Here is a 24,911-nt window from a genome sequence, read left to right as displayed (position 1 = left end):
TTCAATCCACTGGAAAAAAGAAAAGGAGCATAAAGCTTCTGATGGTCATAAACGATATTCATTTAGGAGCAGCATCAGAGGTATGTTTTTAACTGCACTGCATTGGAGAGAATACCATAGTGTTTTTTTTTTTACTCCCTGGCGGAAACTGGCTTCCAGAAGAATCAGTATGGCTCAGAGATTAAATAAAACTTCACTCGCACCAAACAAATGTATATTTCTAAATATCACAACATGATCGAATTTAAGTCATTTTAATAACAATGAATAGTCACCTATGCGTTACAATATAAACATTTATATTGATTTAAATTGTGTTTAAATCACCTTTATTTAAAACCCATAAATAAAGCTGATACTGTTTAGACTTTTAATTATTTAAAACTGTATTAAAGCAGCATGATACACAATGCAACCTAAATTGCTATCTTTGTCTTCTGTGTAATAATGTTCACCTCTCTGTCCAGCAAATTTACAATAGTAATAATAATTAACTTTATTGTATATGGGGCCTTTAAAGGTGGCTCCTCAAAGCGCTTTACAGGTTAAAAACAATACTGTTAGGCTGGGATTTTTTTTAAGAAATACAAAATGAGATATAATGATATGTTCCGGCTTAGACATTAACGAAGAGCATAACGCGTGTACTGTATACACTGCAAGTACAACCCCCCTCTCTGCAGGAGTGCTGGCTGTGATGAATTGAACCGGTTTCACGGGTATTTTCAAAGCAGGAGGCGAGATTTCCAGCGAAAGACACCTCCCCCCCCTCAAAAACCCAGTAAGTACAGTACTTACTAGTTAAAGGCTAGGCTCCTCAATGAAATCGCTTTAACATGCTAATGCGTTGGTGTAACAGTCCGGGCGTGGCAAGCTTCTAATTTCAACCCGACTACGGCGAAAGGAACCCTTCTTTCATTAGAAGACAATTAACATATTTTAGCCATGAATGAATTAATAGCAAACATGGTTTACATAAAAGACATTTTTCCAAGAAAGTTTAGCCTTTGTCACTAATGAAACCACTAAATAAAGACATAAATATAAAAATCTTAAGATTTTTAAAATACATGACTTTGCTAAAATTTATTTGAAAATAAAAAACAATTACAACCGCCAGGGGAGAGAGAGAACATGGGAGGGATGTTGGTTTTGCATAAGGGGCGGGGCTATGGAAATTAGGTCTGTTTGGAAATGTGTAGTTACATGTTCTGGCTGTTTGTGAATTATCGTTGTTGAGTATGGAGTGTTGAGGTATTGATTTTGTGTAATGCTTTATGTTGAAAATTGAGGTGGATTTTGTTAATGATAAACAGGATAAACTGGGATGGGAGGAAGGTTTTGTTTTGCATAAGGGGCGGGATTATGATAATTGGATGAATTTGCGAGAGTAAAATGGTTTGATATATTTGTTTTTGTATTGTGGTTGTTATCTATGTTTTTGGTTGGTATTATGTTTATATGGTTGTTTTTGTTGGTTGGTTGTTATTATGGTTATTAATAATACGATCTATAGTTGAAATCTGAGCCTAAATAAAAAGAAAAAGCAAGTGATTAGGTTTATGAGCAATCTAATTACTTATTCGTTTAAAACGCTATATAAAATAAAGTTTATTATTAATTTGTTGGACAGAGCGGTGAACATTATTATGCATAAGACAAAGATAACGATCCTGATCAGTTTAGAAATCTGTGTACGCTGTAAGGTTTTTACTTCTTAAACTTTTAAAATACACGTTTTGAATAGAAAGAAATCCTCTTCCTGGTACAGTATGTATAGCAAACCAGCACGTCTTTTTTCTCCAATCAGAGGGGTGTCAGATGGTGTCAGCCAATCACCATTCTGAAGCCCTACCATAATCTCTGGTATGGGGAGACCCCAGAATTCTGTCCCATAGTTTAGACAGATGATAGATACTTTTATTGATCCAGTTAGGGAAATAAAGTAAATCATTTTCATTTTAGGAAATTATTAAACGCTCGGTTAAAAGCAAAGGAGATTGTCTGTTATAGTGGACATAAAAACAAGAGTTCGCTGGCATTATATCCTGGAAGACACAGACCGGCGCCAGACCGGTAAAATGCCTGATGAACTAGGGATTGGACAGTTTCCAAGTGCTTGTACAATCAATGGAAATGTTCAAATAAATGTGCAAAAGAAATAAACAAAATAATCATTTATTTCTTTATCATATTGGGTAGCTAATGTCCTCTCTTTGCTAGTTAGTGGCTGTGTTTCTGCGTTGGGTAGCAACGGGTGACTGTTCTCAGGCGGAAGATGTAAACAGCTTAATGTTCGTGTTAAATAATTTTTTTAAATTAAAATTCATTCTATTCAGCAATCGCATATTTGGGTACCGTTTCATAAAACTTTCATGCTTAAAATGTTTAAGGAGAAATGGAAGACTGGTGTGTATTTTTTCTTTAAACTACCAAGACCAGCAATACACAGTACAGTTTACATACATACAGTAATGTTTATGTTCCTAAATTAATATCGATGACCTTCAGATGCGTTATGCTCCTCTTCTTTTTATGCTCAGCTACTAAAATTTCCCTTTAGTGGTAAAATCCATATAAATATTCAAAACTAAGTGGATTAAAATGTGCACAGTAAAGACATTAAATGATTAAATCTTTGCACTACCAACCAATGCACCACGAGTGCCCCTGTCGGTCATTTTGGCCAGCCCATCACTTACCGCGGTGCCCTCCGGTGCCCTGCGGTGGCTTGTGGGTAGGTTACTGTACCGCGGGTTTTTACCACGCATTTTGAATGGCTGCATCTGTAGTAGTGGTATGCTGCCAGGGTCAGGTCTGAGTTAGAAGGAATTTAAGCCTTGATGTTATAAATGTATGAATCAAGCACTCTGCATCAGACATTGATAGAAATGGAAAAAAAACTGTTAATCATAATAACAGTCTCATCCTTCACTCACAATGTAACAAAATCTCACACTAAAACACAATTAATTTCCTTACCAATCCTGAGTCAGATTTACAAGAATCCTACTCACAAATAATCAGTTATCTAGACTCATCATGCCTGTGAACTATAGCTAAATCACTGCTGTACTGATAGAAATTAATAAACTCATGACTCTGAAGCAATATCATGTCCTATAGTACCTTGCAACCTATTACTTTATATCAAAAGGCTGCTAATAAATTGAATAGTTTATTAAATGTAAAGAATTTTGAACTAAAAACCTAAAATCAATAAATTGAAAATATTAAGAATCACAGGCATTTCTTAAACTGTGGTATGAATTTGCAGTTCTATAGCAAATGGGATTGAAAATCTAAAGCCAGTATACAAAATGGATGCACCACAAGCAGGGAGACCAGGAAGCCAGGGGGTCATTGTCCCACCATAAAGAAATTATGTAACTATAATGATATAATGACTAAGCATATTATTTTGTCCCATGTCATAATATCTCATTATAGATAACAAAAGACCTAGTAAAAATGACTCTGAAAGTAATGGCCTCTTCATACGCACCTCCCCAGATAGAGAAAGAGCTTCAGGGTAAGGAGTATATTTGTCCTTCGCTTCTCCCAGGTGCCATATTGGGAACAACCAACAACAAAATCCTAGCACCAGTCCTTGAAAAGTACTGGAGTATAGATTTCACAGGTCATGTTTTATCCTGTTCTTCAGGGCAATAAGGTTTATTAGGTTATTAGGTTTGTTTGGACACTTTCATATTTGCTGTTTCCGGTTCAATAAAAGCTTTCTTCCTGTTTTCAGGATGTTTTAGAATTATTGCAATGACTACACTAAAAGCTTTTAGTTAAGGTGCTAAAACACAACAATGATCAATACCAGCCCGCAGGAGCAGCTCTGCTCAGCTCAGCTCTGCAAATATGAGTGCCACCAAAGGCATGAGGATGCACACCACCCCCAGACAGCATTTAATTTGAATTCAGAGAGCTAAGATGATACAGCCTAAGCATACCAAGTTACAGCTACTACTGTGACAGAAAGAGACTGGGTCTTGTAACGTAAACTGGACTTTTTAACATGCTGTTGAATTCTGAGATAAGAGCTTGCTGGGATCATGAATACCATTTGGGCAGTATAATGGAATAGTCATAATGCATTCGTCCATCTCTTAAGCACAGACTAAATAATATTTAACAGAAATTCAAATTTTCCCTATTTCTCAAGTTCTCAAGTAAATATCATCTTTCCAGTCAGCTGAATTTGTGGTGCTTCAGGCATTTCAGTAATTACTTTTGAAAGTCTAGAATCTGGGCTTCATATCTAGTGCTGTGTTACTAATCTTTAACAGCTCCCTCAAGGTCATACAAATCATAACTATCACGCCTTTACAACAACTGTGAGAGACTTTGGACTCTGAATGCTAGCAGAACTGTGCAGCTGGTGTGAAAGCCTATCAACTTTCCAACCACTCTTGTAGAAAAAAAGAAAGGAAGTTAAGAAAGAAAAAGGAAGGAAGGTGAAAAAGAGCAGATTTTCTTTTTGCACATCTTTAGTTTACATGTACATTTCCTGTAATGTGAAGACAGTGTAGAGTTAATATTCCGGAGCTTTTACATGTTTATCAGCTGGAAATATTTCTTTCTAATTCATTTCAAGATATATATATATAAAGAATCTTAAATGATAAAAATGTGTCATTATGTTCTTTACTGCAAAGAAAGGGAACACCACTGCTAGTAGTTTCATCAAAGGTGCCAGCAGAAAGTTCTCAGTCTGATAAAGATGCACTAACTTGTATTAATTCAGTGGCCAGAAGGCCTACAGCGTACATTCTTTAGGTTTGCTTTTATAGTCTATGTATAGAACTTTATGATTTGATTACGTAATTTTATGAAACATCTCAATTGAAAATATACAGTTTCCTTTTGACTTCCCTAAGTGAATCCCTCACAGTCTATGACTCCCCTAGGTCTAAAGTTGTTATTTACTCTTCATTATTATTTTTTCATATCCAACAATTTAGCTTTTACCCAGGCTGTATTTGTTATTGTAACTGATTCAAACATATTCTATTTTTTTACACAATCTTTCTGCGAACAGAAGGGTCACTTAAATACATTTAAAAAGTAAAGCCTTTTATAGCAGTAAAACAAATAAAAGCTGTTTACTCAGATCATGACTTAAGGTGACAGTGACAGGGATCACCCACTGGTGATGAACTACTTGCTAAGCCCCACTGGAATTGGGTGAGTTCTCTGCTTTCAACATGACAAATATTCCAGGGAACTTTAAGGTGCCTGCCAGCTTGCAGTGACATCAGAATGAAATGTCAAATGCCAAAATAAGAATGGCTTTAATGAATTGACAAATAGAAAAATAATCAGAAGCTGCAAACTGAGTTAAAAGGAATACCATCACTGCTACTACATTATACTGTAATTCCATATACAGATGCAGCCATTCAAAATGTTTGGTAAAATCCTGTACTGTGTGAAATTATCTGCTGATTACTGCAGTATATGATTGGCTGGCCAAAATGACTGACAGGCGGCACTTGTGGTGCTCTTTATTGTGCATGTTTCAATCCACTTTATATTGAATATTAATAGGGAATTTTACAATTAAAGGGAAATTTTGGTAGCTGAGCACAAAAATTACAGGAGCATAACGTCTCTGAACGTCATAAATAATATTATTAATTTAGGAATATAAACATATTATGTAAGCTGTATATGGCTGGTATTGCTAGTTTAAATAAAAAAGTCATACCAGTATTCCACTGTCTTCATAAACTTTTTAAGCATTAAAGTCTTCGGTTCGGTAACTTACTGTGGTTATTTTGGAAAGGTTTTTATGTGCTCCTTCTGATTATATTAAGTTTATATACTTTATAAAAAGTTATAATGTTTTAACCTTTTCTATGAATACTTGCGCTCTTTATTGCAGTAAAAAAGCATTCTTTTTAGAATTTGATTAATATAAAATATAATATAGAAAATATAATATAAATATCTAAAGAAATGAATAATGATATTTAAGGATTTATTTTTTTCATATAGCTCAAATTTTTACTTTAGTCCACTTTCTTTGTAAACATCTGCATCAATTTGACTCATTCACCCGTGATTACTTGGAAACATTTTGCCTGACCTTTTCAGTTATAGCTTAAGATGTCAAACGACGTGTTGGTGTAATGGCTTTGGTGTGTGACTCGCATGCTGGGGGTCAGGGGTTAAACCCAACTTCTGGCCTGAGCATTCTTTAAACAAATAAACATTTCTTTAAAAAACTCAAATAGTAAATATTGTGGACACTATATTGAAATTTTGGTATTTCTAAATATAACAACATGTTTGAAGTAAAGTGATTTATTAATAACAACTAATAATTTCAAACTGCTTGTATTTTAAAATTGTATTTTGTTTGGGGTGATTAATTATTTATTTAGTTATTTATTAATTTAATTTATTAAACATCTATTTTTGAGATAGGGTGTTCCAGACCTGTTTAATTTCTGGAACTCCCTCTGTATTTCATGTTTTCACACATATACGAATAAACTACATATGCAAATCTTTTCACAGGCGGAAAGATGTTCTGGGCTCTTAGCACAGTACGCATTGTTACATTTTTAAGCATCAGTCGAATCATTCTGAAGTCTGTCAACATTGTAAAAAATGTTACCAAATGTATTGGTGAAACTTTTACCTGTCCTAGATAAAGCGATTAGAAAATATGTGAATTTACACTTGTAACAAATGTTCCAATTTTAATGTGATATGGGAGGTATTATTATTATTAATAATAATTGCTTACACTTATAAAGCGCTTTTCTGGACACTCCACTCAAAGCACTTTACAGGTAATGGGGACTCCCCTCCACCACCACCAATGTGCAGCATTCACCTGCATGATGCAACAGCAGCCATAGTGCGCCAGAACACTCACCACAGGGAGGAGAGCAGAGTAATGAAGCCAATTCATAGAGGGGGATTATTAGGAGGCCATGACTGATAAATATCCATGGGAAATTTGGTACACCCCTAATCTTTTCAAGAAACACCCTGTGATTTTTAATGACCACAGAGAGTCAGGACCTCGGTTTTACATCATGAGCTGCAGGGTGAGCGCCCTCTGCTGGCCCCACTAACATCTCTTCCAGCAGCAACCTAAGTTTTTCCCAGGAGGTCTCCCATCCAGGTACTGACCAGGCTCACACCTGCTTAGCTTCAATGGGTTGCCAGTCGTGAGTTGCAGGGTGATATGGCTGCTGATGTGTGTTAATGACAAATTGGACAGTCTGTAAGATTAAGATTTACAGAGGAGACATGATGGGTCTTTTCTTTCCAGCTTGGAATTAATCTTTACATAACAAGTAGTGTATATTCCATTGCAGCCACTTTATGTAACGCAGCTCCACACTTCTCACAAAGGCTAGGAGTGTATCTCCATTATAAATGTAAAATTAAAGCCCCAAAATAAATACATTGACCTTTTTATTAAGTGATAGACAAAAAGCAGGGCAATGACTTTCTCTGAAAGCTAGTCGAAGATGTAAGTAGGTGACTCAAAGCTTGAAGCCCAGCAGCAACAACAATAATAAATACAGTGTGTATTCTCCTGTCATGATACAAAATAGAGCAATTCAGAGTACATAACATGGTTATGTATAGGGAATGTTTGCAAATGTTGCGATACTTTTGTAATATATGCTTTTGGCATCACATTGGTTTTTGTTTCACTCTGCCGCAGATTGTTTTGTTTCTACATGCTTCCTGCATAGTTGTCGACAATGAAAATCTCTCAGGAATAGGCTCCACACCCCGACAGACAAAAGGGTGTGAACTGTGCTTAACACAAATTTTAAATTCTTAGAGTAATAATTTGATGTATGTCAAAATCATCTACTTTGCAGGCAGTAAACGACCTCTCAAAAGGTACCTTTTGTCTCTCGTATAGACAAAACAGCAAAGGTTTATATTTTTATTCAATTCTTGAAAGTCTTGCCTCCCACTGTTCCACACGCAAATCAGATCTACAGATATAGAGTGCCTTGCAAAAGTATTCTTGCTTTGTGCTCGATTTTGACATTTTCCGAAAAGTCTTTCAGTGAAAGGCATATTATTTCTATTGGATGACTCATTTGGAGTTTTCACCCAGATTATTCTCTGTGCTTAAAAGCCTCGCCATTGCTGATGTGTTTCACTTCATGGACTTCTTTGAATTAAATAGCTGTTTTCACCCAAAACTAACAAGAAAAAGAGCATTTTCAGAGAGCAATTACTTTGTGTTTACATATAATAAGTGATTAAATTTATGAACAATCTAATTTCTTATTTGATTAAACAGTGAAATTTCAACTGCAAAAAGATCGCACCAGAGACAGCACTAGTTCTGCTTGTCACAGATGTTCAGGAAAAGGGGTGAATTAAGCAATGTGAAGTGCAATAATTCGGTGAGCAGAAATAATAGCTATAAAAAAATATTTATCAAATACAGCATGAAGCAGTAATTGCTGACAATGAAATGTCTTTTCTGGAAGCTCAGCAGGGGGGATCACAAAATTAAAAGTTACAAAATAAAGATACATAACAATACTGCAAAAAAATTGAATAAAATGAAAATAAACAGAACTGCTATATGTCCGGTGTGTACAGTACATCCAATAGATTATGTCCAAGTAGTGCAGTATGCCAAATACAATGAAAACATTATGTCCAAGTAACCTGACCATTCAATAGAGTAACATAAAAATGCTAGGGACTTCACAATTAAAGAGCTCTGTAGGGTCAGAAACAAAAGAGAGTAACTTAAGCTTTTTTAAAGATGAAACTAAAATTCTGTTTAAAAAATTAAAGCAAATGAAAATTTGAGACTTTAAAGTGTTAGGGATGTAAATGAAAGTGAAAATACAAAAATGCACATGAGCAAAAAGTTTTCGAATTGGAGCAGGTGCTACCTTGAAATAACCAAACAGAAAAAAGCAATGACCAGACAGTGCAGAGGTGGGATGCAGGAACACAAGCAAAAGCTTAGATAATACAAAACATCACAGAAGAACATGCGAACCTGAGAGCTAGGGGCTTGAATATCAGGTGCATTTCTGGTAGGGAGACTATGAAGGTTAGATTAAAGCAAGTAATTTGCAATACATAAAATACATTTTTCCAAGAAAGTAATTAAGCTTTTGTCACTAATGGAACTAATAAATAAATATATTAATATAGAAATCTAAATTTTTTGATTCAATGCTGTTATCAGGATGAACTAACGACTCAGCAGCTGTCAGGTTGAGCTCAGTGTATATTTTGTTACACAATTGGTGCAAGATGTTAACAGTGAGAATGGGTATTTATGAATGAGCCATTTCAAGAAGGAGATTTTAAATCAAATCAGAATAATAATACTATTATTAATCAAGCAGGATAGGGAAAGCACAGAAAATAGGTAGTTAGATTGATCAAATACAGAGAAGTGGCTGACTAAAACCAGCACTATAATATAATTTATCTGCAGTGAGATCTTACCATCTCATAGTTGGTTACTATCACTGTGTATAGAGTAGTTACACAGTGCCTTTAATTTCATCCATTTTCTAATCTCTTTATCCTTTACAAAGTAGCTGGAGTCTATCCCAGCAAGAAATGGATGCAAGGCAAAATACAGACCATCACTGCCTATCACAAGGCAGACAAACAGACACAAACACACACTTAAACCAGGTTCAGTATTCACATATGCCAATTGACCTACCAGTTTGTTTTGGACTGCAAGAAGAATTAGATTACCTGGAGAAAACCCAGAGAGAACATGCAAACTCCACACATGCGTTACCTCAGGAATTGAACCTTGGGCCTCAGCACGGCAAGATAGCAAAGCTAATCACTGCACCACCATTACAAATGGATGGATATCTTAGTCATCTTTCTAGTTCAAAGATTTCCATGCATAATTTAATTTTGAAAGCCTCAGAGACATCTGGTGCTACTGTTGAATTTATGATTCTAAGCTGATCACGAGAAAGAAAAAATCACCCGTTTGTTGTGCATAAAAAGTGTTTTTTAACTATCTAAGCCAGTTTTTTAGAGTAATGCAATTTTTAAGTTAGGCAGGAACACATCATTGTATCTTATCTTTTATTTTATTTTTTAAAAAATAAAAAAGCGCTTGCCCATCACGTGGATAAGATGTTTTCCAATTACAGTAAATTGTAAAAAATAATCTTTCCCCCCTCCCTCGTTTAATTTAAGAAATCTTTAAACACAAAACCATTATGTATAATAATTCATCCAACTGGTTCCCTGTTGAATGACGCTAACAGACCAGGTTCAATTCCAGGCAATGTACCATATAGTACAGTTTAAACTTTTTTTAAAACAAATTCCAAGTTAAATTGTTGGCTGATTACTGGCTGCTGACATTTGGATTAAGACAAAATAGAGATTTTTGGGGTGCAAGCCTAAAAGACACACATCATGTTCACATTAAGCTATAATAGTGGACTATTTTAATACATTTGGCTTTATGAGAAACAAACCAAAAATAATGCTCTTTGAACCGCCTGGGTGCAGCTCGCTACATTACAGTGCTCATTACCACTACAAAGACAATAGAAGTTTTTTTAAAGAAATGACTGTCAAAATGTTTCCAAAACGTCCACCTGTGATACTTTAGCTGCTTAGTTTTACAATTCCATATTAACATAACTATCAAGTGATGTTAAATCACTACAACACGTATCTTTTTACATTAACAGCAAGTGGTGTTCTTACAACGTATTCTTAGAAAAGGATAAAACTTTATAACTTTTTATAAAGTACACAATATAAGTTTAATAATGTTAGAAAAAGCACGTTTAAAGCAGAACCCATGTAATTTACCAAGTAAAAGACTTTGATGCATACAATATTTATGCATAATTAATTTTTTTATAATGAAGGTGGAAGGTTGTGTACTTTTGTCCAACTGAACAATTTTGCTTTTATAAAATATACCAACTTTTTAATGTTTAACATGCTGTAATACACAGTTTAAAGTTATTAAAAGTCTAAAGAGAATACAACTTAAATTCTTAATTGGAAAAAGATTGTCCCTCAGCAGTGACCGGGATTCAAAACCTGGCTTTTTCTGGCAACAGCTCAAATGCTGTACATGAGACGTTAAGCTTTATTAGCTCCACCTGGCAGTTTTACAAGGTACTTTCGGATAGTATTATCCTATTTAAAAAAACATGCAGTGTGTTATGGTATGAGACAGTATGTTGTGCTACATCCACTGCATTTTAACACAGCGTACCTCTCTAGTTTTGAATGGCTGGATCTGTATCTCTGGTTAATCCCAGTATAACAAGGAGATGTTCCACTCTGTTATGGAAACCAAAGTAGAGTAGTTATGAAACCAAATCTTTAGTCAGAGCAGCCTGAATGTGGGCGCCAGTATGAGTAATTTCATATGTCTCCTTGACCTGGAATTCAATTTCTCAATACCAGCTTACAAGACAAAAATGCTAAAGTCAACTCACATCGTTTTACAAGTACACAAGTTACAGTCTTTTGGTTGAAAAATGGATGGAACTAAAGAGGTCTCTACCAGCCTTAAATTCTTGTACTTATCCATTTCTTTTGGGCTCTCTGTTTGGAAGGTTAAGGAAACACAATGGAGAGAATTACTCATATTTCTATTCCTTGTACCTAGACCCATTGAAATTATTTTTGTGGGTTACTAATGCATGTGACATTTTTTTGTTTCCTTAACCCTTAATTTTGGATTATATCAGTAACTGCACCACCAACACTAGACTCTAGTTTTCTGCAAGTTTCTTCTTCAGTCTTCATCAGGTCCTTTTTAAATTATTTAAACCCATGCATGTCATCATGTTAGCTCAAAGTTGACTTCCCAAAGTGTTCTGCGTGCTGCTTTATCTGTGTGCATTAATGGGCAACATACTAGGCTCCTCAACCTGGCTGTTTGTATTGCTCTGTTTATTTTTCTTATCCATTTCATAATATCTGTTTCTGCCTTCTAACATACTACTAGTTCTCATGATTCCTTTTCTTGTTTCCAGTTATGGTCGCTCATTTGCTATTATATTAATCATTTCCTATTTTGTATATATCTTAAAGTTTTGTTTTTTATATTTCCAAGTAGTGGAAGTAATGAAGTCCACACCATCCACTGGGGACCTGAGAGAATGAGACCAGTGATAGCTGATTTAAGACAGCCAAGGAGTTTCCGACAGCCAGAATGTTCCTGAGGTTTTCCGATGGAAAGGAGCTTTCAGACTGCATTAGGTCTCCTATCCTGTCTTGCCATGTCCAAGTTAATGAAAAAAATACAAATGATTTAAAGTGACAGTGTGTGAGAAAATAGTTTGTGAATGAATGGTGGTGGCTGGCTGGGGCCAAAACATTTCCGGCTGAGCTAAAGAAGATCTTCACTGGCCCGGGTAGCCAACATCCCTGTTATGGGCAGTGGAGTAGAGGGCAGTGCCGTCACCTCACCGCAACCAGCTCATACAACCTGTATGTCAGCCATATTCATTAGAATATTATAGTGGGGTGCAAAAACGAAAAGCACAGCAGTTAAAAAAGCAGCGTGAGTAGGATCTACTTAAAAAGTTTCCAAATTGACTGGTTACTTTTAGTCTGATGGATCATCATCCAGTCAGCCTGAGCCAGACCCCGACCCTGAGCTTACGGCTAACTTTGCAGCCAGTGCTACAACAACTGCAGTTGATAGGTTAGCTGCAGCTAGCTCTAGCCTGGGCGCAGACCACATCAACCCTGATCATGACGACAAGCCAGCTCGTAGATTGGCTGTGAATTTGATTTATTGGTCGGATTGCTATACTTACATTACAGGCTTTAGTACTATGTGTGCGTGCTCCCTGTATGTGCAGGGTCATATTCCATTTGAATTGGAGGTAGCAGGCTCTTACTCTGAACACATCACTGAATTATTATATAATTTTCTCTCGTTTTTTTCTGTTAATTGGGACCCTGGGGACCCTGGGGGCCTCTGATCACTTTAATCCACCCTGGGAGGGATAGAGGGGAAGAATGTTGTATTTATTGTTTTGGCACACTGTAATTTACCAATAATGCAAATAAAGCTGTTTGAATTTAGAAGGGTTATCCCTTCTATCTTGTCAGGCCATATAGCCATAAAATGGGAGTCCCTCAGCCCAGATGAAGGAAGCTGTAATTTGCAAATTTCGATTTTGAGTGATGACCAAAGAGAAGTATGTGTGGTCAGAGCGACATCATAAGTGCCCTACAGACTGTGAGAATGTGAATGGTTGTGTATATATAAAAAAAGAAAAATAGTAAATGGATTGTTGAAGGCTGTTAGTAGTGATAGTGTGACTGAAAAAGAAAAGGAAATATGTAATGTGTTGTGGATGTGAAAAACATCATGTACAGACAGGCCAGCAATGAGTTCACTCGGTGGTGTGGGGCCTTTTCTGTTACAAAGGCGTGGACAAGATTACTGACACTATTGCTTCTTGGACAAAAATTGTTGTTACATAATAAAAAAGAGGACTTGTATTGTTTTGCTAAAATGTTGAAATGTTGGATTTGTAGCAGGAAGGATAGCAACATTTAAGCAGCTACAGAGAAACAGCATGGCTAACAATAAGAGAAACTAGAGGTGAAAGAATCAAGGCAAGTGAAGTTTATTTTTGACTTAAGTAAAAATTTGTTTTAATTCCTTAGTATAGACAGTAATTTTTATTTACCTTAAACATAATTTACTTTTTCAAGTAGGTAGCTGTGTCAGCACGTGTAGGCTGCAAAGGAACAGGCAAACAGCATAAATATTGTGTTTCTTTTCCTTTCAGCATGGACTAAACCTTGTTAATTTACATTTTGTCTGACTGATTGATGACAGACGACTAATTTGCAAGTGTTGCAGAAGGAGCTAAAAAAGTGTTAACTGAAGGCAAGAAGATTGATGGTAATTAAATAGGTATGGAAATACATCCAAACGTCACCTCTCTTTATCCATATTGTTACATGTAATGCTCTATAATGTTTTAAAATGGTGTTTAAACAAGTAATGTCCACATTATACAAAACAGTATATAGAGCATCCTAGAAGAACTCCAACAGACACACTTCATCTGTGGTAACTGCCACAAAATCCAGATCCTTAATGAAAAGGTTAATGCACTGAAAAAGAAACTCAACAAGCTCCTGTGGATCCTGGATTGTCAGAGAAACAACATGGATAAATGGACTGAGAGAAACTGGTCCCAGGTAGTAATAGAAAATAATTTCACCAATCGTATAAATTTGCTTCTCTCTAAAAACTGGAGTCAGAAATGGGAGCATGAGGCCAGGATGCCTCCTTTATAAATTACAAATCCTATGTAATAAATGCTTGTCTTTACTAAGAATGCTAAAAAACAAGTCATAGTTGTCCATTGCCTGGAATATTGCAATTGAGATTTGCAGCAGCTTTCTCCCTGGAGCTAAGGGGACTCATATTGTCCATAGAGTCAACAGGCTGCTAAACAGGGTTAGCAATAACGCAGTTCTTATCACAAATGCATTGGAATAAAATGTACACTTTACCTCCATAAATACTTAAACAGCTTACAAAAACCTGAAAGTTAAGTCATAGTTAAGACCAAGTAATTTGTTTTTAGATGAATCCTACCAGCCCTGAACAACTGTAAAACCTAATCTGTAAATCTGTAATCACATGGCTGCTGTGAAGACTTAAGTTTTCCTGGCCACTGGAAACCTTTTCATACAAACATGATGGATTGCATCTAAATGAGATGGATACCAGGTTTTTAGTACAAGAATTCAGAAAAAACTCCGGGAGAATAACTTCAGCCCCACCACCCAAATCCTGGGCAGACTGAGAAAGCAATTTGGAGGCTTTAACTATCCAATCATTACAAAGGGTGCAGTGGCACAGAGATGAGTGCACTTGCAAGATAATGCACAGGTATGAACCAAAGCAGCCATGAATTGATTTAGGATAAGCAATTAGGATTGTTTTTTCTCCTAATAGAACATAGAAGAAATGATATGAATTAATTAAAATTCAAAACTATAACAAATTGTGACAATTTCATTCTCTTTTGTAAAAAGCTTGATATTTATGAGAAGATGAAGCATATACACTTTTGAAGCATTTGCTACCACATTAAAATATTTTTCTTAAGTTACTTTACATTTAAAATAAAACAATCAGGTTGATAATATATTCAATTTAAAAGACAAAGAGTGGCATCATAATTATAATACAACATTCATAATAATGATAGAGCAATATCACATAGTGGCATCACACCCTGAAAAAGAAGATGTCGTGAACAAATTTATGTCAGGAACAAAGTATGGTGGGTGTCATTGTGCTGTATGTAGTGGGGATGGGGGAATTCATGGGTTAATATTATGGTGCTGTCATTGAATACTTCTGTAATTAATTGAATACACTTAATATGGAATATTAATATAGAAATATGTAACAATACATAAATTTTGGTAAATAAAATAGAAATAACTGAAGTATAATAATGTCTCTGATCTCAATTTATGTATAATTAATAATGACTAAAATTGTAATATACAGTAGATAGATAGCTGCTAGTGGTAGTTAAAAATAAAGAAGTACAAATGTGCACAACAGTATTCCACCTTCTCCATAATCATTTTCTGTATCAAAGTCTTCAAAACACAAATCAGAGTGACCCACTGCTGAGAAATACTGTAGGGAGTTATTTTTGGGGGAAGTTGTCACTTACAACATTTTGGAACAATTTTGGATAACAATGTCAATGCGGCCCTGTGTTGGGAATAGATTAGTCATTGTTATTAGACAAATATATAATTACCCATATAAATCAAAACATTTTTTTTGTTTCATTTATTATACTGAATTAGTTCATTTATCTGGGATTAGCCCACAATCATTCATTGGTGTGAGTATAGTCCCGTGCAGCACCCTAATTTATAGTCCTCAAACATCACAAAGTTAAAGCAGTTTTGTAAAAAAGAATGGGCTTGAATTATTCCAAACCAATGCAGAAAATGATAAACACTGATAGGAAATGTTTAGTTTAAGGATTTTATTTTACTTAGCATTAACTCTGTTTGTGCTGTAGAAAACAGTGTTTGAACTTGAACTTGAACTTTATTGCCATATGTAACCGGTACATCTACTGGTACAACGGAATTTTTACAGAAATCTAGATTGTTAAAAAAAAGTGTATAACAAAAAGTTCAGACAGAGCATCAAGGCAATATACAAGCAAACAGTAGACAATGTACAAGTAAACAAGTAGACAATCTGAATGTAAAGAATGCAGACATGTAAACAATGACTGTGATAAATAAAATTACAGTGAGGTAGATGGTGTAGTTGTGGTCCGAGGGGCGTGACCAAATGTGTTAGCCAATCTCCTTGCTTGTGGGAAAAAGCTATTGAAGAATTTGGTGGTAAGTGGCCGTATGCTCTTTTATCTCTTGCCTGAGGGTATTGGGATGAAGAGCTCATGCCTGGGGTGGTGACTGTCCTCTGTGATGGCCAGAATTCTACCATGGCAGCAGTTTAATCACTGTGAGACCACAGCGGATGATCTTCTGGGCCACATTCACCGTTCTCTGCTGTGCCTTTCTCTCTCAAGAAGAGGTGTTGCCGTACCACACGGTGATCCCATTGGTGTGGATGCTCTCGATGGTGCAGCGGTAGAAGTTCACCAAAACAGTTACTGGTATTCCCCAATGCTTGAGGCACCTCAGGAAATAGAGGCGAATAGAGAGAACCTTCTCCAAGATAATGTCCTTCTTCACAGTCCAGGTTAGATCATTAGAAATGTGAATTCCCCAAAAATGGTGACAATGTTTCCACTTTCGTTCCATCAATACTGAGTGGGCTGTGGGATGTGAGCATGCAGCCTGTGTTTCTTAAAGCCACCTATTAGTTATTGCTATGACACCACCTCAGCAGCTGTACGACTTCTTCCCTGTAAGTGGACTTGTCATCATTGCTGATCAGGTACATTATAGTGGTGTCCTCTGCAAATGTAATGATGCAGTTGTTGCTGTGTCCTGCTGTGCAGTCATGAGTGAATAGGGAGTACAGCCTTGAGGGGTGCCAGTGCTCAGGGTGAGTGGTGTTGATGTTTTATTACCTATCTGCACCACCTGTGGTCTCTCAATTAGGAAGTCCAGCAGCCAGTTGCAGACAGTTGCACAGTCCTAGTCCCATGAGCTTTGTCACCAGTTGACTGGATATGATTGAATTGAATGCTGAACTGTAGTCCACAAACAGCATTCTCACATATGAGTTCTTAGAGTCCAGGTGTTCCAAGGCTGTTTGTAGAGCTAGGGAGACAGCATCATCCACCGTTCTGTTGTTCTGGTAGATGGACTGCAAGGGGTCCAGGGACTCTATGATGTCATGTTGAACCACGGTTTCTGATTGTGAAATGTCCACATTTTCTTTTATGGTACACAACTGTCGGCACAGTATTTAATATAGCTGGTGACTGTGTCTGTATACTCATTTAAATCTGTGTTGGGAGCTCTGAATGCATCTCAGTCTGTACAATCAAAGCAATCTATTAACCTGCTTTCCACCTCTTCAGACCAACAGTTCCCAATAGGAGAGGTCTTCAGCCTCTGTTTGCAGTCCGGAGCAACAGGAGAGTGATGTGGTCTGATTTGCCGAAACTTGGTTTGGGAAGCGCTTTGTATGCTCCTTTTATTGTTGTGTAGCAGTGGTCCAAAATATTGCCTTTTCTTGTTGGTACGGTGACATGCTGAATGTACAGATGCAGCCATCAATTGTCACAAAGTATATAAATGTACAATAATATTGTCAGAAGGAGCATGTAAAAACGTTTCCGAAATAACTACATGTAAGACTTTGATGCTTAAAATGTTTAGGGAGAAATGGAATACTGGTGTGTATTTTTTCTTTAAACTACCAAGACCAGTAATATACAGTACAGTTTACATAACATGTTTATGTTCCTAAATTAATATAGTTTATGAGCATGTGAAAAGCATGGTGAATCGAAAATTCTCATGACTTACTTTGTATGATTAGAAACAAATACGTGATCGGATCAACTAAATGCTGTGGTGTTACTTTTTGTCAATGAAAAAATAAAGTCTTTTCATTTACAAAGACGATTACAAAGAATGTGGACCAGGGTAATACTTTGTGTTTACGGCTTGTCCAAGGTCATTCATTATTAATACTATTAGTAATATCTTGATAAAAGACTTTGATGCATAAAATATTTCTGCATAATTAAAATATTTATGATAAAGGTGGTAGGTTGTGTACTTTTGTCCAACTGAGCAATCTTGCTTTCATAAAATATACCAACTTTTTAATGTATAATGATTAACATGCTGTAATACGCAGTTTAAATTTAAAAGTCTAAAGAGTATACAACTAGATGTTTTCTGGTGACAACTCAAATGTTGTACATGAGAGGCTAAGCTTTATTAGCTCCACCTGCTGGTTTTACAAGGTGATTCCGGATACTATTAACATAATCTATTTTGCATACGGTATAATGCGGTATGCTACGACACGCCCACCGCATTGTACAGCAGCATACCCTGCTTGTTTTGAATGGCTGCATCTGTATTAATGCAGTACTTCCCTCGGATTGCAGTGATTGAGGTCCCCCACTACAATTGAGACCGCTTCTGGGTAAGAGTTTTGTATTTACTGATAATGACGTAGAGTTCGCTGTGTGCTGCTTCCATGCGGGCTTGAGGTTGAAAGTAAACGTCCTTAATAATGGTGGCAGAAAACTCCCTCGGCAAATAAAAAGGTCGACATTTTATGGTCAGGTGTTCTAGAGGATGAGCAGGATTAAGAGATTACCTCTATGTTGGTGCACCATTTGCTGTTGACCAGGAAGCAAATGCCTCCTCCTTTGTGTTTGTCGGTTGCTTGGCGGTAAACGGTGAACCCCTTTGGTTGGATGGTGGTGTTCTGGATGCATACATTCGGCCAGGTTTCAGTGAAGGCATACACACAGAATTCCCTCAGGTCCCTTTCGGTGTTGATCCGACAGTGTAGCTCGTCTATCTTATTGTCCAGTGACTGAACATTAGCTAACAATATAGACGGCAGTGGTGTCCTGTGTGGACGCCTCAGTAGACATGCTAGTATGCCGCCTCGTCTCCCCCGGCATCTGCCCACCTATTGTTGTTGTTCGACCGCATCTCTGTCCAGTCCGGCAGCTTGGGTTCGGTACGTAAAAAAAGTTGTTTGATGACCCTAAGGAGTCTGTCCTTAGGTTTAAAAATGTTTGTCTGCCATAAGTAATGACAGCCATTAAGCATCCAACACAAAAGAAGAGCATTAACATATAAATAAACATTAAAACAGTCACACAATGAGAGAGCTTTCTGTAAACCATCGTCATCTTGCTGGTGCCAGATCCTTGTGCAGTGTTGGTTCCTGGACATTTTTTTTTCTCTGCTCCACTATAGTGGGGCAGGAGAACTGAATTATCTGTTGTTTTTTACTGACCTGTTTGTGTTTATTTGCTCTTAAATATAGTATAATTCTGTAAGGTTTTAAAGCCACTACAGTATGTATATAATTAATATTGTTTTATGATCAAATTCTAAAATACATTTTTGAATTACTTTTTTACTTATATTTTTTTATCATTCAGACAAATAAAGATTATTTAATTTGTATTTAAACATGAAAAAAAACGTCAGACATTTTTTAAAGTAACCACGCTAAGTGACAAGTTAAGATTAAAATGTTTATAAAGATGGAAAATTGTTGCATGCCTTTTTTTTGATACCACTGCTAGCTATAAACAGTATGTTTATTATATTTCTACTCGTAAATTAATAAAATAATTGATGTACAGAGAAGTTTTTATACTTCACTTATTTTTATTTTCATCTATCAAGATTTCCCTTTAGTTACATAATTCCATATTATATTCCATATTAAGTGGATCTGAAGAAGTATAGTAGCGGAACAGATTAAATGAAGCAATCTTTTTGCTAACACCTAACAACACAGTGTATTGTATAGTGTACTGTATATGTATTGATCATCTTTGGCCTGTAAATCACACAGCCAAATCACACCGTGATGTAATGCAACATGTTTAACATGGCAGTGAGTTCTGCCATATATACTGAGTGGCTTCATCTGTATTTTTTACATTATGATGAGCCCTCATTAAAGGAAATAAGTGAGGTTCTTGACTCCACTGCCTGGGAGTCGACCTAAGGATTTATTTACACCATTGTGTCTATTGCATCAGTGAACATTGGTGTGCACTGGGACCATGTATGGTCAATAGGACTGAGAACCATGATGGTGTAGCTGCTTCCTCACAGATGAAATGTTGTAGTTATCCAAGTTTCTGATGCAGTCAGCATGGCAGTATGAGAATAATCATGTTCATGGAGCATGATGATATGTTGATCTTGTAGAGGTGTCAAAGCCAATCACTGATATATTGCCAAATAGAAGTTACTACTTGGGAACATTCCAGGTGGCAGGTGACAGTGAACAGTGCACTGGCTGAGTCCAAGCACAAAGACATTCTCTTAAAAGAGCGTGATATATTGATTCCTTTCTGTGTTTGTCTTTCTTAATTTTTATTAGTCACTTAATTATCAACAAGTTAGTTCATTTCATCACCTTTGCTTGATCCATTATCTCCCTGATAAGGTGATTTAGTGTTTATGTAACTGTGAAAGTTATTTGGGTGAATCATAGTCATAATTGATCAATTCATCAAAATTAACACAAAAACATTTAATCAACATTCAAAATTAACCCATATCATTTATTTTTCTAAAAACATATTAAAATGGAATATGTTTATATTTATAAGCTCACAAATATAAATACTCACCAGCCTGTGCCAGGATGAACTCCTGGAATCTCATTCCTATCTTATTGCTGGCTGTGCAGTTATATCGACCAAAATCTCGTTCAGACATTGGAGTTACCTAAAAAAACACAAAAACATCAAGATTTTTTTTTCCAGAATAACAGATAGGGACCTAAGATCTAAACTTACATGTGTGTACAATCAAAATTGCACATGTATATTATTAGATTTCCAGAATTATTTATGTCTTAATTTACATGATTGAAATAATGTTGGGCCTGGATTTACTTGAAATACATTAGATTTAACATTTATAAACAATGAGTCTGTTTTAAATCTAAATATATACCCAAGTTGCAATTATCCATTAAGACTTGTCTCCCTGGCAAAGAATCATGTACCTGCATAAACAGAACAGGGATATCTTCAATTATATATCAATATACAATTTAATATAATATAAACAATTACCTCTAATATGCCTACCTGTAAGAGTCATTCACTTTGGACAAATTTCAAGTTCTAAACCACCTGATAGGAGAGTTAGCACTATTGGAAGAACACTGCATCACTCACTGGCATCATGGCAATATTACCCATGTTTCCAAATACAAATGTTATAAATCAGCATTGTGCTTCAAAACTTCAGGGCCCTAGGTTTAATTTCAAGATCATCTTAGGTGGAGCTTGCATATTTCCCCTATTTTGTCAGGTTTTCTGATTTCCTTCCACCTCCCACAAAATATACTTGGCTAGGTTTGATTGGATATTATGAAGTTTCTATTTTTGTGAACCTCATTCCATCTTTTAATTATATTCTGTACTTTTGGGTTATGGGAGGCTAGAGTCTAATCCTCACTAGGATATGTGGCTTACTGATATTGTAGATATAGATGAACTATAAATGTTTTTATATTAAAAAGTTTAAATCACTAAGTCATAAGACGTTTTCAGAATAATGACACTTTTTAATGTATGAACTGCTTAAGTATTGTTTTTGCAACTGAACTACATTATTGAATAGTATTTTCTTAAATGTTTAGCATAGCCAGGCTCATTCATATAATGCATGTTTGCAATGCACTATAAAGATTAAGAATAAAATTTTATGTTTGAACATTTCAGAAATCTGTTACTGACCTCTAGCAGAGATCTCCCATCAGTATTGTATACTCTGGTGTGGCCTGTGCCCTCCCCTGATATTGTTATCTTGTTCCTCTTCCAAAGTATGGAGGCCAGAGGATTTGCTATGACATCACAACTGATATTGATGGGGTTTCCTTCCCAAGAGAAGTAGATGGTGTAATTAGATAGAAACGTGGGAGCATCTAATAAAAAAGAGGAAAAACAGAAAAAAGCATATATATTTTCTTTCACAAATATGACATGATTTTATTAATATCAATATGTATTTTAATATGTCAGTCTTTTAAAAAATAATTATTTTAATTATTGTTGGTTCATAGTATGCCAAAATGGAATGCTTTGAAAGTTGTATAACAATGCAACATGTTCGGGGAAAAAAATAATAACATGCAATCCACAACTTTTTACAAGTTACTTTTGATTATATAAAACACACTTAATGTTTTTAATGATAATACCACATTAATACTGCATAAAATGAATGATTGTGAAACAAGTAACCTCAATCCCCAAAAGTTCTGATATTGTTAACATATAGAATATATATATAGAATACATACATACAGAATATATTTGTCATCCTGCACAATGATAAAGTGTTAATTATTCATGACACATCACATTCTTTGCCACTGGTATTTTTATTTCATGAAGGGTTCTGTTAAAAGGATAGGAGAGCCAAAAACATCCAAAAAAACATCCCCATACAATGAGAAACCTGACCCTAATAAGATTTTTTGATTTGGGCACAATTGTCAATCAAGCCTTATTTACAGCACAGTATCTCTGATGAAAAATAAAGTATGTCACAAGCTGATAAAGCACCAAAGGAAAAAAAAACGCCAGCGACTGTTTCCATATTTACTTGAGATCCATATTCTGTCATTTCTAAGCACACAGAACTTTATTACTAAATGTTATCTTGATGTTAGCAACAATTAAGGGTGTTACATTTGGGCAGGAGCCTGCAACTTTATTACTTTTGTGGATATATTATGCTTACTAACAGGATTTCATTAGCTTCATTAGAGCACTGGTTATCAGTTCCTGCATGCGGTTCATGGCAAGGGTGTTTTATGAGTGTTTTGGCACAAAGCAAAGCCCACATTCTCGCTGATAGCAATGTCATCATGATATTTTAGCTGATCGCTGAATCTAATACTGTACTATCATTACAATAACTGAAAGCTTTATTACTTCTGGAACTCTGCATTGAATACTATTCAAACAAAATGCTATAGATTCCCATTTATTAACCTCATACATGGAATACATTTCCCACTATCTAAGAATTCCATTTGTATTGTTCTTAAAAAATATATACTGGATCTCTACATACTGTTTATGCTATTTTATTTGCATGCAAAAACAGTTAGAAAATAACAGGATTTGCTAATTAAACATATACAGTTTAAGGCAAAAGTCAGTGAACCCCTCAGTATTTTCACATTAATCACATATTTGAAAACTAATATGTTCTGGATTTTGATTTAAGTCATAATAATAGAAAAAGGTAACCTGAATAACAAAATACACAGAGCACAATACTCAATTTCAACATTTGTTTATCCTGAATGAAGCAACATTCAGTATCCATGTATGACAAAGCATGTGAACCTTTAGATTCAAGGGGTGGCATCCTCTTGAGCAACAATGACTGCAACTAAACACTTCCTGTAACCATTGATCAGTCTCCCACCTCACATTTGTCTAGATAAATTTTGGCCTATTCCTATTTACAGAGCTCTATCAGCTCTGTTTATTTGAGGGCTGACTTGCATGGAGAGTTTACTTTAGGTCCTGCTACAACATTTCGATGGGTTTTTGGTGTCAATTTTAACTAACTAGGCCACTGTAAAACAAAGTATCTTCTTCTGCAGCCATTCTTTTGTAGATCTATTCATGTGTTTATGATTATTGTCTTGCTGTAAGTCTCACTTTGAGTTCAGCTTCAGGTTGCAGGTGGCCTGACATTTTCTAGAATCTTCTAATACAATGCTGAATTCATGATAGTGTCAATGATGGCAAACTACAGATGCAGCCATTCAAAATTGGTGGGGTATTTCGCTGTTTTCCCCGGTTGGCGTGTCGCAGTATCACGCAGTATCACGGGGTTAATCGCGTCATTTGACGTCATGCCGGAAAATATCCGCCATCACCTTGTAAAACCGCCAGGAGGAGCCAATAAAGCTCTCATGTACAGCATTTGAGCTTTTAAATTTAAACTGTGTATTACAGCATGTTAATCATCAGTCATTAAAAAGTTGGTATGTTTTATGAAAGCAAGATTGCTCAGTTGGACAAAAGTACACAACCTACCTTTATCAGAAATATTTTTGCATCAAAGCCTTTGCCGAAGATATTACTAATAGTATTAATAATGAATGACTTTGGACAAGCTGTAAACTCAAAGTATAATTTCTTTATCACATTTGGACAAACACTTGGAATCTGTCCAAGCCCCACTTTGTCACGCATTTTCTTTTACTGCAACGGACATAAAAACTCCCTTGCTTTTAACAGAGCGTTTCATAATTTCTAACTACGAAAATTATTTAAACTGCGACACTTATCATTCAACCAGAGCTCAAAATATCACAAGGATCCTCAAGAGCACAGCAAAGACTGTATTAAAAGTATACTAGTGACAAACTAGTATACTTTAGATCTTTTTTCTGAACTGGGGAAAATCTGATCATGTTTCTCTATAACAATAATAAAAAACATTATTTTTCATATCACCTTTATTTGATATCACCTTAGGGACAGCACATACAAGGGTTAATTGCACAATGGACCGCGCAAATAAATTTAAAATAGTCTTCTTTAGGTGTGAGGGTAGGAGTGGATCGCAGAAGGCATAATCAGCAAATTAGGAAAACAAAGAACAGGACAGGTGAGATGTTTATCCAGAGAACGAGTGATCAGAAAAAGAAACAGCTGTTACACCCAGGTTTT

The 24,911-nt window shown here is 35.7% G+C and overlaps 1 protein-coding gene across 7 annotated transcripts in view; it reads right to left on the bottom strand.

Annotated features, from left to right (window-relative positions):
• Nucleotides 1-24,911, bottom strand: part of LOC102686692 (neural cell adhesion molecule 2) — a 791,770-nt gene that overhangs the window by 126,384 nt on the left and 640,475 nt on the right. For all 7 annotated transcript variants that reach the window (XM_015361840.2, XM_015361841.2, XM_015361843.2 and 4 more), the window contains exons 10-11: nucleotides 21,948-22,135; nucleotides 20,829-20,925 (exon numbers count right to left, since the gene is read on the bottom strand). In XM_015361840.2, the coding sequence (XP_015217326.2) occupies nucleotides 20,829-20,925; nucleotides 21,948-22,135 (285 nt within the window). The remainder of the gene's footprint in view (nucleotides 1-20,828; nucleotides 20,926-21,947; nucleotides 22,136-24,911) is intronic.

The sequence above is a fragment of the Lepisosteus oculatus genome, chromosome 13 (genome assembly GCF_040954835.1).
Source record: "Lepisosteus oculatus isolate fLepOcu1 chromosome 13, fLepOcu1.hap2, whole genome shotgun sequence".
In the NCBI taxonomy this organism is placed as follows: Eukaryota; Metazoa; Chordata; class Actinopteri; order Semionotiformes; family Lepisosteidae; genus Lepisosteus; species Lepisosteus oculatus.
Note: the sequence above shows the minus strand (reverse complement) of the source record. Positions and strands in the feature narration are given on the sequence as shown.